Source organism: Pseudorca crassidens, chromosome 9, assembly GCF_039906515.1.
Source record: "Pseudorca crassidens isolate mPseCra1 chromosome 9, mPseCra1.hap1, whole genome shotgun sequence".
Lineage (NCBI taxonomy): Eukaryota > Metazoa > Chordata > Mammalia > Artiodactyla > Delphinidae > Pseudorca > Pseudorca crassidens.
Genome location: NC_090304.1, coordinates 104,326,470 through 104,341,719, shown reverse-complemented (window position 1 = coordinate 104,341,719; position 15,250 = coordinate 104,326,470). Strand labels below are relative to the sequence as shown.

General features: G+C 56.5%; 1 protein-coding gene and 1 long non-coding RNA gene across 5 annotated transcripts in view; one reads left to right on the top strand and one right to left on the bottom strand.

Moving 5' to 3' along the window:
• Window positions 1–11,843, bottom strand: part of FLI1 (Fli-1 proto-oncogene, ETS transcription factor) — a 121,671-nt gene extending 109,828 nt beyond the window's left edge. Inside the window, exons 1-2 of one of the 3 annotated variants that reach the window (XM_067751554.1) lie at window positions 11,603–11,843; window positions 10,308–10,388 (exon numbers count right to left, since the gene is read on the bottom strand). In XM_067751554.1, the coding sequence (XP_067607655.1) occupies window positions 10,308–10,346 (39 nt within the window). In that variant the 5' untranslated portion in view covers window positions 10,347–10,388; window positions 11,603–11,843. Of the gene's footprint in view, window positions 1–2,897; window positions 3,658–3,733; window positions 3,860–10,307; window positions 10,389–11,602 lie in introns of those variants that run through there. The other 2 variants (XM_067751553.1, XM_067751555.1) reach the window with 2 other exon arrangements.
• On the top strand, window positions 1,667–9,687 carry LOC137231044 (uncharacterized). 2 transcript variants are annotated; one of them, XR_010946360.1, is made up of 4 exons: window positions 1,667–1,986; window positions 3,589–4,193; window positions 4,371–4,521; window positions 5,065–9,687. It is a non-coding gene; the product is annotated as an uncharacterized lncRNA (long non-coding RNA). The 2 variants fall into 2 exon arrangements; XR_010946361.1 differs by having other exon boundaries at window positions 1,667–2,015.
• Window positions 11,844–15,250: the final 3,407 nt, after the last annotated feature.

Below are 15,250 nucleotides of genomic sequence, written 5' to 3'. Positions count from 1 at the left end.
AGGCAGCAACCAGTATCACGTGCTTTTCAACAACTGATACCATCACCGTGGGGAGCAGGGTGGTATAGGGTGTTGTTTAATATTTAGGCTAACTTATCTGTGGCAGAAGAACAGTAGAAGGCCTCCTGCAAACTTTGGTGCTCCCAACATGATGCTCGGAGCCTTCCCAGGAGACATTCTTGGAGAGGAGAAGAGAGTGTAATACAGAAGGACTTACTATAACAAGGGTGATGAAGTTAAGATTTTGTAATCACACGAAGTTGTGCAAATTATACACAAAGTAAAGAGCTTCTACAAAGGAATCCAGACTTCCCTGGCATTCTGGACCAAACAGCTCCCCAGTGATGAGACCCAGAGGTATTTTGAAATATAAGTATGCTTCATGTATAAGGAAGAAATACGCAGGTGCATAAAAATCACATGCCAGAATTAGTCAAAGATGACTTGTCAAGGCCATTCAAACTGGGAACACACGTTCTGAATCTGTGTCTACAAACACGACCTGGTATGTGGTGTCTTCTGACCTCTCTCAGCCTAGAACTGGATTTCGTGGACATGTAGGTACATGTTCTTGCAAGAGCATGTGAGCGTGATATTTTAGGAACTGAAAGGATTGGAAAGGCACTATTGTAGATGTAATTTAGTCCCACTAGTTCACTTTTACAAAGAGTTTGAAGCTCATACTGGCTGAATGGACTGTGCATCCTCGCACAGAGACCAGAAGTCCCCTGGCCTCTCCTTGTCCACTGTCTTCTCCAAACACAGTGTTTGAACCAATGTGGGATTGGGGTCTGGGAACCCCGAGATCCGAAGGTCACCCGTAAACAGGAAACTGTGGCTTTCACACAATCTCAATACCAAAATATACACTAAACACTCAATCCTTCAGAACGCTGGGCAGTGAAGAAGCCTGCTTGAAAAGTCACTGCTCTGCCCACCAGAAGAGCAGCCAGGCGACCTGAATCAGAGACAAGGGTGCTCCGGGGGAGGGTCTGGACAGGACTCACAGGCTCCCATCACCCAGGTGAGAAGGAATGCTGTCACTCCCACCCTGGCATGACGTGCCAGGGTCCTGGTCTAAGCTTGTTCTCATTGACGGCCATGCCAATCCCTGTGTTTGCAGCTACAGAGGTTAGCACATCCTGGGTTCACAGACCACAGCTTCCTCCTTACCCTCAGGGCCTGTGCCGAGAGGTCTGAGCATCAGGGAGATTGCTGCACTTCTCCTTAGGGTGTCCACATCAAGACCCTGGAGCCATCTTACCACCCTTCCGTGTCAGCTGGAGGCCTTCTGGGTAAGTGGCAAGCATCCTAGTGAGGGAAGTTTTCTAGAGCGGAGCATCTTATTATTAAACCAGGGATACTGAGACACTTGCACGCACCCACCAATGAGAAGAGAAACTGGCATGAAATGACCGGTGGGTGACCACCTCCCTACAGGAATGCCCTCTCACCCATGCACTTTAAACTGGAGGAACCCAGGCTCACAGAGGCTCCCTTCAACCCAATACAATCAGTAATCTCATCTCCACATTTTCAAGTTCCTGCTGTTGGTGCCTTTTACTTAAGTCAGCATATTTCAAACTTTCAGAGAGAGAGAGAAAAAAAAAACTTAGAAAATAAAAACCACTACCCCACCCAAATGATAAAAATCTCCTGAATTCTCCAAGCCCAACATCCTCTTCCTCAGCCCTGAGCAAAGACTCGATTCCTCTGGGTTCTGGGAATGGCGGGCTTTGCCAGTCCCCACCTCACCAGCCTAATAGCTTTTCCAGACCGACTCGGGCTTGGTGTTGGGGGACAGCCTCGCAGCCAACTGCTGGTCCCATTCATTCCTCTCGGGCCTCTTAAGGCCAGTCTCATTAGGGGCTGTCCCTCCTCTCTGCTTCTGGCTCCACTTCCCCCTTCCAGAGGGAGCAGGCAGTCAACCCTCGTGAAGTCTGCGGTGAAACCCAGACCCTCACCCGTCCCTCTGGGCTGCACTTGGTAACGTGGACCCAGGCGCGAGGCGCGGGGTGAGGCTAGGGGCTGGGGGGTAGTAGGCAGTCGTCCGGGCCGCCGGCACAGGGCCGCTCACTTTAGGAGGAGCGGCTCCGCAGGCGCGGGACCCTCTTCGAGAGGCCGGTGGGAGCCCGGGCGCGGAGCGCGGGAGTCGGGCGTGCGGAGCGGCGCGGACCGGCCGGGAAAAAGATGCCCCGGTGGAGGAGCGGCGAGGCCGGCCCGTTAGTCCCGAGGAGCCGGCAGCTCCCGAGCGCCGAAAGCCCGGCAACAGAAGTACCAAGAGGAAGGGAAACCGGCCCGCGCTGACATGTAAACAGGGCTTCCATCTGGAGCAGCCCGCGCACACAGAGCCCCAGACACACTCACTCGCACCCCGATCCGCCTGCAAGCAATCCACTTGCCTGCCCCTGGGCCCTCCCGGCAGGGGCCCGGGCTGCTGGCGGCTGCCCGCCCGCCCCCGCCGTCTTCGGCCTCGGGGGAGAGGAAGCCGGCCGCCGGGCGGGTGCCCAGCGCCGGGGCCGGGGTGCCCGGCTCGCCGGGTGGGAGTGGTGGCCCCGGAGGTCTCCGACCCCTGGCTGCGATCGGCGTCCGGCTTCCCGGGTTTCACCCTCCGCCGCCGCCGCCCGCAGCCCGGCCGGCAGCGCGATGGGAGGGGGCCGGGCTTCGCTCCGGGCAAGGGGTGCGGGGGAGATCGCCCTCGGCGGGGAGCCCGGCGGCTCGCCCCCGCCTGCGAGACTCGCCACACGAGCGCGGGAGGAGACGGCGCGAAGCCGGGTCGCGGAAGGAAGGGAGAGTGGCCACGTCTTCCGGGACCCCGGCGCCCCGCGCCCAGCCTGCCCGCCGCCTCGCCGCCCCGGCAGACCCCAGCGCTCCGCGCCCACCGCCCGGTCGCTTACCTTAATAGTCCCGTCCATTTGGCCAAGTCTGCAGCCGAGCCCCCCAATATTCCACACATTGACCCGGTTACAGCCTGACCTCGCAGCCCCTTCGGATTAGCCCGGCGCGGCCTCTCTGGCGCCCTGGGCCCTCCCTGCGTGCCCCCCGCGAGCGCCCTGCCCTCGCTCCCCTGTGCACGTTTGTTGTTGTAGCGGAGCGAAAAAGAGACAGTTAACCGGATGAAACTTTTTTTCAGCTAATTTTGGGAAGTGACTTCACTTTGCGAATGGGGAGGAAGTCCTATCTCTCTCTCTCTCTCTCTCTCTCTCTCTGTCTCTCGCTCTCCTCTCTCTTCTCTTCTCTCCCCTCTGCTCTCCCTCGTCTTCCCTCTCCCCCCCTCACACCCCCTCTTCCTCCCCTCCGCGGGTCCTGCTTTTCGCATCACACACACTATATAAATACACGCGGAGATGCCCAGATACATTCATGCGCTGCGCCCACAGGATACTTGCTCCCGGGAGATAAGAGCGAGCTGGGAACAATGCCGGGGTCCACGCCCAGCGCCCGCGCCCTGATTCCCGCAGTCTGCATGCCTCCCCCCACACCTTCCCCCAAAGTCCAACACCGAACGCCTTTGGCCTCCTTCCTTTCCAGGGGCCGTTGGCCGAAGGTGGCCCTCCTGACTCATTCACTTTCCGTTTCTTCCCACAGATACGTTCATTAATGTTTTTTCCAGCCGAGTCAAACTTTTTCTGGGGTTGGGGGGGAGGCGGGGGGCGGGAGAGTTTACTCGGGCTGGGGATAACCTGGAGCCTACTGCCCGGGAAGATCCGGACGCAGACCGAAGCCGACCAACCATTAGAAAGTGCATCCAATGGGAATTTTTCCACTCGGGCCCTCGGCTGCGGAGTCGCGCAGACTCCCGGAGCGGCTCACCCATCGACGCGAACTCGGGGCGGTTTCGGACGGACCCCGGCAGTCGGGGGCGTGGACTCGGCTCCCAGCGAGCTGTGAGCGGAGGGACGCACGCGGGGAGGAGCGCCTCGGCCCCTCTGCTACTGGGGAGGTCCCGGCGCCCGCCGAGGGCCGGGACCTGCGGCACCCCAGACCACTGCTCCGCGCCTTCTAGGGTCAACTCCCTGGCACATACCCCAACCCGACGGCCCAAGCCCTGGCACTCGGGTCAAAGCCGCCTATGCAATGCCACCTTGGGCCCCAAGAAACCTACACTACGGAGAGACGATCCCTCCAGGCTGGCCGGCGGGTCTCCAAAGCACAGCAGGCAACATCCCCACACCGACCCAGACTTCTCCCGGGTGAGATCCCCACCCCGCCGTGAGGCCAACCTCCCCTCGGCCCGCCTTGCCGGGCCCCACCACCCGGAGACCTCCCGGGTCCCTCCGCAGTGCCGCCGCCCGCTCCAGTTGGCGCAGCGAGGGAACCCCCGGGCGCTCTCGGCCTGACTCGCTTCTCCCCGACCTCCTCCGAAACAGGTTACCTTGTCCACGCTCTCCAGACCACGCTTTGGACTTTCTCACTTTTATTTAAGAGTCCACCCGGAGAAAGAGGAAAAAAAAATCCAGAGGAGATCCGAGTCAATTGGAAAGAAAAATTTTCAAAAGGGTGTCCACAGCGGCGAAAAAGGTGACTTATTAATTCTTTATTTCTTCAGGAGCAGTTGAGCCCGAGAGCTCGCTGGCCTCCCTCCCTCCCCCCACCCCCTTCTCGAAATTAGTCTCATCAATTCAGCTCCAATTTTGGGTTCGAATACAGACACGGGTCTGAACGTGACCAGACCTGGAGTGGCGGGTGTAGCTTGCCAGCAATTGTGACTCGGTGTGCGTACGGGGGAGAGGGGTGGGGGGATGGGGTGGGGGTGGGATGGGGGCCGGGCCGCCCCCCCCACCTCCTGTCTGCTTCTCAATCCAGGGGTCTGCTCGGGGGCTCCCCTGGGACCGCCACATCTGGTTACCGCTAGCGGGGTCAGTCCCCCCCTTTGCCTGGGGCCACCAGTTCTGGAGTTCAATTAAAAGAAATCAGGCTTAACCCTTTCCTCCCCTCGGCCCCGACGCCCGCCCTCTCTCTCTTCCCTTCAGCGTTTCCACATGCTTTCCAGAGAGGAAAGAGGTTAAAGGGAAAGGAAGAATGAATTACATCCTTTCAAACCCCAAATTGTTTCCTTTTCAGCCCAGACTCTGCCGACCTTCAAACGACAACAAGGCTTTCAGAAGGGAGCGGGGAAACCGCTTCCCACACGGACCTGACCAGAAACCCGGCACCCCCGGCCACATTCCCCCTCTTTCAGGCAGAGAGAACTCCAGTCTACCGCCGGAGGCCCCCTTCCTGGTGCTGGGCAAACACTCAGGCCGTTAAAGGCCATCGCAGGCCAGCCAGCGTCTCCCCCTTCTACACCCGGTCTTCCTAATACGTGAGAAGGCACTTCTGTGGCAAAACAGTGGCCAGGTGTCTCTTTCCACCTCCTGTCCAGCCTGGCAAATAACAGATTGGCTTCACTGCTCTGATCAGTAAGTCACCCCAACATCTCTAGTACCCCCAACTCCTTTTAGCAGGAGCTGCCTCTCCCCTAGGGAGAACTCAGTGTGGAACTAGATTAAAATGAGGACTTGCCCTCCTGTTTGAGCTGTGGAACTCAACAGCACTTTCCGTTTCTGCCTGTAAAACCAAAGCTTCTGGCAATTTCGTAATTTTGAAGATGGTGGGGAGGGGAAGAGGCTGGCACTGGTACAACTGTCACCCCTTAGTGACTCACTGACTGGCACTGGGGCCGCGGCTTTTAGTGTTTACCAGCCCCTCTGTCAGAAGCTCCTGTCTATTCACAAGGTCCTCCACCCAGAAAGAAGAGCCCCCCAACTCTGGAGAGCCCTCTGAAGGAACCTGAGTCTCCCTGTGACCCGCACTGGCATGGCAGTGGGCAGGGCTGCCCACTTATGTAACTCTGGGTTTGATGTCCCACTCCACTGCTGCTGCTGCTTTTTTAAATCCTGAAGGGGGAAAAAAGCCCTAACCAAACACAACAGTAAACAAGCCTGCCCTGTTTAATGTGGTAACCACCAGACATCTGGAAAGATGGTTTGATCCTGGCAGCTCACATTGTTTTCACGAGCAGCCAAAGAGAATATTTCGAATGTTTGCATTGAGACAAATTGATAGAGAGCCTGTGGTGAAGCAGCTACAGATGAAAACGGTCTTGGAGCTGGGGAGGGGGAATCCTTCCCGTTCTCTCTCCTCACCCCTCTTCGGCCCTCTCCCCTCCCCCTCCTCTTCCTTCTCCTGGCCCAGCTAGGGGCTGGTTACCCCAGCCCACTCATTTGCTCACACCCTCTTTCCTGGCTCACCAGAGACTGTCCTGCCTCTCCCTTTCCCAGACTGGGCAGGGCTGGTGACCAGGAGCTGATGCCCAATACCGTCCTGCCCACTCCACCAGCCCCGGCTGGCTTTCAAGTCAGGGGAAGCTCACAGCCGAACCCGCACTGAAAACAAAAGCCAGCAACCGGGGGTCGGGGTTGGGGGGGGGGAACCAACAAAAGAGCCCACCACACGTTTCTGAGTCTAAGGTCACTTGCAGAACGCATGCCCACGGGGGCGAGCACTCAGGGAACCTTTGGACCTGGAGCATTTTCACTGCAACTGTGGTGGGGCGACTTGCCTCGCACCATCCGCACTTGACAATATTTTCAAAGATGCGGAAGTCCTGCTTCCCCCGGGAGGGGAGCGGCGGGGTGAAACGTGTCTTGGCTCGCTCAATGTCAGCCCTTTTGACCCGGTCAAGACTTTCCAGACGCGGCTTCCCGGGCTTCTTCGGTCCCAGCCCGGGTTGGGGGGTGGGAGGACGCGACAACCGGAGCCGGGTCCCTGGGGTGCCTCCAGACCTCGGGACCTCCGGTCACTTGAAACCCCGAAAGATGCCAGGCTTGGCAGGGCGTCTCGGGCGGGTCCTTCCCCTTTCGTCCTCCCTCCTCCCGGCCCCTCCGGTCCGGCGTCCTCGGCGGGTATTCGAGCTGGCAAGGGGGGTGGGGGAGGGCGCGCGGGGGAGGGACGGGCGAACGAGCGCCAAAACTCCAGACTGCACAACTGCAGCTTCAAGTGTCTGGCCCCTCGCTCGAGGCCATAATTAATTTGAGATTTATTTTTATTGGAGAACTCGAGTCTCGTCTGACCTTAGCCAAACAAGGCAGCTCGAGCCGCCCCTGGATGCGCTTGAATGCCGGGGAATATTTCTGCAGGAAGGCTCTGCAGGCGCGCCTGCTTTGAATTTGTTTCTCAGACTTCATCGACTCACAGATTGAAGGAAGATTTAGAGCCTCTGCTGGCCCGGCCCGCTCCCCACGCTCGTTCTTGCCTTAGCGCCAAGAGGGTTCAAAACGCTACGTGGGAGGCCGCGGCGGCGGGAGGGCCCGGGAGGGGGAGGGTCTTTGCGCCCCGAGCCCCTGGCGCTCCGGGGCCGGGTCCCCAGACCACGCGGCGTCGAGGAGGAAATCCCAAGGGAGTCCGAGACTGACCAGAGAGCGCAGGCTGACAAGAGGTGGAGACCAGCCAGGTGCCGGGACCCTCACCCGGTGGCGGCGCCTAGACGGGGGCTTTGGGGGAAGGGAGAATTCAGCCTTTCCAAATCTCCAGCCGCCCTGCCTCCCAGCCGCCCCAAACAGCATGCAAAGTACAGACCTGTGTCCTTGAAACGCCGTTTCAGGACCTGCCGGCCAGATGCTGCCCCTGGGCCGTGCCGTTGCGAACATTCTGGGGCTACCAGCCTCTTTTCCTCTGGTTGGGGGGAGTCTCCCCCAGAATGCAGCGTGGGCTGAACCAGCACGCTGGTTGGAGGGGGAGCGAGAACAAGGAGTCTGGGAGACTCGTAAAGAGGGAAAGTGGGGGACCCTGTCAGTCTCTAGTGGGGCGGCGAGAGGTCTTCGGGGATGTGCTCCTGGCGCTGGAATTGCCAAGTGCTTTGCCCAGTGCGGGCACCTCGCAAGGACATGGTCAGGGTTCCTCCACTGGGTCTCCTGCCTCTCCCCGATACCTGCAAGTGGAACGTCCTGGTCGAACATTCGCATTGGGAAACCGGGCTCCTTGGGTTTATATTCTAGCTCTGCATTTACCAGCTCTGTGGCCTTGGACAAGTTCCTTAACCTCTCTGTGCTTCAATGTCGCATCTGTACGTTGGCTTTATAATAGGATCTACCTCAAAGGGCTGTTGTAAAGATGGAGTGAGTGTCTAGAACTCGCCTGGCGGTCAGCACAACTTCGCCCTTATTGTTTGTATCTTGGCTCTGCCCCTTGCAAGCTAGATTACATTAACCTCTCAATGCCTCAGTTTCTCATCTGCAAAATGGACCACCTCCTAGGGTTGTTATTAATATTAAATAAGTTAGTACAAATACAATGCTCTCCCCCTTTTCACCTTTCTCTTGCTCTTTCCAGCCTCAAATCCGCCCTACGCTCTCTCCTGCGCGGTCCTCCTTGAGCACTTGGAACCCAGATCGCTGCCCGGGTGGAGTGGGCACCCTTGGTTCCCCAGGGCCCGGCTCGTCTCCTGGCTCCTGGGGCCCCGGGCGCCTGGACCTGCCGTGTTTGCCAATAATATCGGAGCCGAGTGCTGAGGCGGGATGGCCGAGGCTTGGCGGCCGGAGACTGTTTGTGCCCCTCTGGCAAATGGTAGGCGTAGGGAGTCTGCGGAACAGACCCAAGATTGTCACCGCCATGCGGACCTCCCGACCTCATCAATGCACCTCTTTGTGCAACAATACAAACTTTGTGGCTGCCGAAAAATCCATTTTTTCCCCTTGAAAGGAGCTCCTGCGGCGAGCGGCTCCCCTGGCGGCCGGAGCTCATAGACTGCCGCCCCTCTCCCCCTCCCCCAGCGGCTCCCTCCACTCGCCGGGGCCCGTTTGCTTTCTCTCTGACTCTTGGCCTGGGTCAGGCTCCCGGGCTCCCGCTTGCCCCTCTGGGTCATCCTTAAGGTTTTGGGTCCCCGGGTGTGTGCAGGCTCGGGGGTCCCAGTGGATGGGAGAGAGACTGCAGCGCCCCGCCCCGGGGCCCTTCGCGGCCCTCAGGGCAGAGCCCGGAGTGAGAGCCGGGTCAGCTGCGCCCCGCGTCCCGGGAGCGGTGGGGTGGGAGGGGTTACCGCGCCCATAACCCCCCAGGAAACCTGGACGCCGCGAACCGAGCTCGCTGTAGTCTGTGTCTGCTCTGCCACCTCCTGGGAGGCATCCATCCACCCATCCGTTTACTGATTACCCGTCCATTGATTGACTCGTTTTTCATTCATTCATCACTGATAGATTAAACAGCCCTTCCCGGCCAAGCCTCCAAAACCTGGCTTCCCCAAAGTGACTATGTGGACTCCTTCAGACCACAGGCGGGGAAGATGCTACTTGGTGTCCACAGATTTCCCTTGAGAGAAACAGGAGGAGGGCTGGACGCAAAATTGACGCGCCCAGATAAGACCCGAGAGTCCCCACGCCGTCGAGGTGCCCGGTGCCCGCAGACGGTCACTCCGCCCGGCTTTCGCGGATGCTGGACGCAGCGGAGGGGGCCAGGAGGGAGGGGCGGGGGCCTCTCGGGGCGGGGTTTCGGGAAGGAGGGGGCGGAGCCGAGACCTAAGGAGGTGGGAGTTAGTTTGCCAAGCCGCAGCGGTCCTTCCTTTTCGGAGCTGGGGAAGGATCTGAGCTGCTACCCGGAAGGCGGGAGGTCGCGCTTGGGATGCGAGAGGACCTCGCCGCGGTCCCCACCCCGGGCAGCTCCGCACCTTCGGCCCGCCCCGCTGGCGGATTTTCATTAAACGTGTAACCCAGATGTCCTGGCCTCGGTTTGTTTACATTCTTGGGAACTGCTGTGGAAAAGGAAAAAAAAAAAAAAAAAAAAGCAACCCACCCCCTTCGATACACCTTCAAATACAGGAATCTGCGCTTTTGAGGGGCCGGTGGAGCCGAGGAAGGTGGGCTTGAGGACCGGGGGTGTCGAACCCGTAAGAGAAGCGCGTCGCGATCACTTGCCCGCACCCACACGCACGCGCTCACACCCTCACACTCTTGTCCACACAGACCCCTGACTCGGGGAACCTGCTGTGCACGGCGCGGCGTGGGCGCACGACCCGTCGGGACCGGACGCTGGCCCGCGGGTCCTGGTGCCGGCGTCTGGGCTTTCCTGCACGGCCCTCACCAGGCTCGCCCACCTACATTCTCCCAAAGAGAAGCGGCCAAGAGGCTTGGTCCTCAACCAGGGATTCCCGAGGGTCTGCGCCATCCTCATCCAGTCTAGCTAGTGGCCCCAGCTCCACACCCATCTGGTAAGAGCGTGGTCCGCTCCACCCGCCTCTTTTCCCGCGGAAAGGGGGAAGGAACCCTAGGTCCGGGGAGAGGGTCGGGGGATGCTGGGGGTGTCATTACCTGTTTAAAGACGCTGTCATGTCTTACCTTGACGTAAGACGATGTGTCGGGGACTGTCTGAAACATCCTGGGTGGGTGAGGAAGGGTCGGGAAGGCCCAAGAACCAACCTGGGTGGGAGAAACCTCAGTCACCCGCGAGCGGAGCAAGGGTGAGACGGTGGGGGGCAGGGTGAAGTGGGAGAGCAAAAGAGAGACGACAGGAGGGCTGGGAGGCTCCCATCCACCTGGACCAGTGAGGGAGGGTGGGGTGCAGGCACCGTCACCCTCCCTGCGCCTCTGTCCCCCAGGCTCCAGGCTAAGGGGTGGTGGTGAGAGCCAGCTCACATCGTTGGGCCTCTTGCCTACAGTCCTGTAACCCTCGATCGGCAGCCGGAGATGCCCGTCTCCCCCAGGGCCTGCGTAGTTTCATACCTGGGGATGCAGGGGTGGGGATAGGGGTGTGCCCTTGCCAGAGGAGAGAAGGTGGCCAGGATAGAGGTAGGTCTCCTCAGCTTTGCAGCCCGAGGCTCCAGGAAACAGATATTTACAGAGTTGCCCACGCTGCGGCCCTCGGGGCACAGACCTTCTGCCTGACTCCCCTACCCACCCCCACCCGCCAGGGCTCCACTAGCGTCCAGCTGGCTCCCTCTTCCCTGCTGGGGGACCGCTTAGAAGGGCCCCTGGCTCAAGGTTCTGGAGGTCTATGGAGGCCCCTTTCCCAGAGCGCACCCCTCACCGCCACCGCTTCTGGAAGAAATCGAGTTTTCCCAGCAGAGACAAAGACAATGAATGAGGAGGCCTCATTTCTAGTGGCAGGGGAGGTGGGGCCTGAAGTTTGAATATTTGGACTGGAGGGCGCAAAAGCTACCCTAGGAGGCCAGGTGCCTCTGCGTGAGTCTCTCCCCGCCTGGCCAAGTCTGGCGGCTGTCTCTCTCCTCTTCCTTCCCTTCCTTCTCTTAAGCCATCTCTAACGTGGCAGGGCGCAGCTTCCACAGCAGCCAATGTGTTTCTGATAAAACGCTTTTCTCCCCACTAACGAATTCCAGCTTTTTGGCTCCCGAAGCCACAACAGACACACAAGTTCAGGGACCAGGTACGTTTCTCCAGGCTCCTAGATTCCCATTCACTGTTCTCCCCTGGTGCCCTTGCTCTAGAGTCTCCCCATTTTCTTTGAAAGTTGGAGTGAAATTTGCAAGAAGAGTGAGCAGGGGGGAAAAAAGGACAGAAAAGAAAGCCTGGGAGAGAGTGAGAGAAGGAGCCCCAGAAAGCCTCCAGGCTGCACCTCAAGCAGGCAGCCGTGACCCTGCATCACCCCCAGAGATCCCTCGCAAACGAGCACCCACCTTAGACACCCCTTCCTGCTCCGCCAGCAGGGGCTGGACTCCGACAACTCCAGGGCGTTCAAGCTCTTGGTGTGAATCCTCTGCCCCCAGACCCCTGATCCTTGGCAGAATGGAATTAAACCTGCTGGCTGCCCAGAGTCAACGTTTGCCTTTCTTTCCAGCGTATCCAGACAGGCAGCCTCAGCTCCCGCACATCTTCGGGGGCCGCAGGAACCACTCAAGTCTGCGTCCTGCAGCTTTCTTCTCCGCCTCCGCCGGCTCTCTCCAGTTTTCTCCGTCCCACTCCCTCTTCCTCTCTCTTTTCCGTCTTTTAATTTGATTTCCGCTTTCTTATCAATATTTCAACTGCTGTCTGATGAATTGTTCTAATAGACAGCCACCCATCTGCCCCCAGCTGCTTTTCCAGAAACCTCTCTGTGTTACTAGGAAATGTCAAGGATCACCAGAAACCACCACGTATCATAAATGTAGACACACAACCAAGTCAAGCCAGGAGGAGACGTAGAAACCAGGGCCTTCTTTAAGCTGATTATTTAGTTTCAAACGATTGCAGCACAAAGAATTCTTCTTCCAATTTAAATGATATGAATGATGTCTACTTTCATTTTTCAAGCCCTTAAGTTTTTCCTCCTTAAAAGTTACTCCTTTCTCTTATTTGGTCCTCTCCAGGCATATACCTCCTAACTCACATGTTCTAGGCAGCATCTATAAGAGCAAGTAGATTGCAAGTGTCAGGGAACCAACACTATTATGGGGTTTTGATTAAAAAATACACATACATTTCAAAACACTCTGGCTGTAACACAACATTGTAAATCAACTATACTTTGATTAAAAAAGAACACTTTTACTAAGGGATTTTGTCTGGGTCCTCAGGTTTGTTTTTTCTTGAAATTTGGAAAGTTGCTCATTTCTTGGCTTGCAGGCCACTTGGAGACCTGGCCTTGAACGGGGCTCTGATCTGTGGGTCATGCTCGCACTGCCTTTCAGGTGCCCCCTCCCAGGGCCATTCATTCTCCACAGACCCTGGGCCGTTTTCACACACTGGGCCCCCCTCTCCAGAGTCTCCTGTAAAAGGGAACTGCTTACCAGGCCCCCAGACCAGAACTTTGTGAGGTGAGGGATGGCGGCGAGAAGAAAGCAGAGGTGACAGGTAAGAGTAGAGAGTGTGTCAGTTTGTAAGAACAAAACCGACAGTTTTGTACACCTCTGATAATTAGTCTCAGTTTCTCAAGGTTTCCCCTCCTCTTCCTTCCTGGGGTACCCAGATCTCTGGCTACTTTGGTACTGGACACTGGGAAAATTTGTTTAGTACCTGCTTCCTCTTTTCCCCCTCCCCCCTTGTCCTCTCCTCCCCCTCCAACTGGCTCTGGAAATTTCTGACCAAAAGGCAATTGCTTGGATTCCATTTCTGGAGAAAGCACACTTATCACCCAGATCTCCCCACGTGGGGGGTATGGGCGTCAGGGTTATTCATTATTTCCTTCTCAACAATATCCCGATTTTTCTCTCCGTCCCTCCCCCCAAAGCTCAACATATTGAAACATTTTGCTGCTTAATAAGAGCGGCCGGGAGAGCTGGGAGGTGAAAGGCCAGCCTGGGACCGTGACTGGGGCTGCCCGGGCTCAGCGCTGACAGCCGGGCTGCCCCCGCCCAGCACATTCCTGGCCACGGCTTAGGAAAACAAGACAGGGCTGGGGAGGGGTAGGGACTGAAGTACCAGAGCCAGGGCCCCGTATTTTTGTTCCTGGGATTCTTGGAGAGCTTGTCTTTCCTCCTAAAGGGAACAAACACTATTCTGCACAACCACGAATAAAACAGAAGGTGCTCTTCCGAGCAGATAATAATACTACACTAATGTCATGCATTTCAAAGGTAAGCTCTTTTTAGGAAAGTTAGAGATTTGAAAATGAAGCCTTCAGCTATCTTAGAGGAGATGAAAATGAAGCACATTGTCTAATTAATACCTCACCACCCAGATTAGGTTTTTCCTCCCTTTGTCCTCCTTGTATTTTCTTTTTCCCTCCCTCCCACTCCCTCCTTCTTCCTTCCTTCTCTTGAAGGTGATTTCTAAGAGGTCCCTTGAGTACCTGCCCCTAGATTTTTAACCCTTTTCTTTATGTTTTCACAATTGGTATTACATCCTTATTTGTAGACACATCTGTCTAAGGTTTGTTCCCTTCATTAGACTGTAAGCTCCCTGAGGGCAGGAGCGGAGTTTGTCTGGATACTTTCTGTCCACACGGAAACTGACAGGCAGGGAAACAGAATGATTATTTACCTACATTCCTCCTTTCTGGCCAAAAACTAAAGAAGGAAATAGGAACAAGCACATGGCACCAGTGGCATTGTTACTAAGGAGAAACTGACGGGAAAATTACACCTGAGTGAGTGATCCTGATTCATTTTCTGCATTGCAGGGTTATGTGAAATCATTGCTTATGTGTTGGCTTCATTTTTACAAAAATGGTTCAACCAGGGAGTGTGTGATCATCCCTCTTCCCAAGCACACTTCGTGTGGTCAGCTGATGGAGGTGTCCCGTCTCCAGGTTCTGTACCAGACTCTTCAGCGTTCTGTGTGTGTGTGTTGATGGGTGAGGTGTGCTTGAGCACGTGTCCTATTTCCTACTCTTCCGGTAATTTTATTTTATTTTATTTTATTTATTTATTTTTTGCGGTACACGGGCCTCTCCTGTTGCGGAGCACAGGTTGGTGCTTGGACCAAAATCTTGTTGGTCCTGGGAAAACAGATGAGTTGAGAATGAAGTGAGGAATAATCTGGAGTTCTTTTCAGAACTGGACATAGACCTGGAAGCCTGCCTTGTTTGTGCACGTATGAGGCAGGGGAGTGTTAGGGATGTCTTTGGCCTTGACCACGCAGTCTGGGAGCAGGGGTGGGTGGGAGTAGACCCAGGCTGTCTATCCTCCAGGAGGATATGACCAACTCCCTTAGTCACCTGGAACCTTCGATTTGCCAGAAGAAGATGCTGAAATTGGTAACAGCTGCCATAAGAAGGCACAAAGAAGAGGAGGACGGGGTGGGGGGGGGAAGGGGTAGGAAGACTCATGAAAGCCAGTTTATCCCTCCAACTGTTTCCAAAGGAGAAGGGGTGGGGGCTTTCTTGCTCCAGGTACCAGCCTGTACCAAGCTGCTTCCTTGGGATGTAGATTTGCAGTCCAGGGCCTGGGTGGCAGGTGACCCTGGTGTAGCGTTTAGAGATCAGGAGACTGGAATCCAAGAAAGGTCCCCAGTGGGGGAATATCTGGGTGGCACCAAGCTGGGCCGTCCATGGGCTCTAGGATTCTAAGCAACACAAGTAGGATCGGCTTCTTTATTTAGCAAATAAGAGAGCTATGATGAGATCATCACGAGATGCCTTCCAATAGGAGCGTGCTGTAATTCTGTGAGATTATTTAACCTGGGAAAGGATGTGAGTCAAAGGCAAATTCACATTCTCGGGTTAGAAACTCTGGGTTCCAGTCTTGGTTTTGCTCCTCATGGCTGGTGTTAGGGGCTGAATCGTGTCCCCCTAAAATTCATACGCTAAAGCCCTGATCATGCTTCAGAGTGTGACTATGTTTGGAGATAAGGCCTTTAAAGAGGTGAATAAGGGGGCTTCCCTGGTGGCGCAGTGGTTGAGAGTCCGC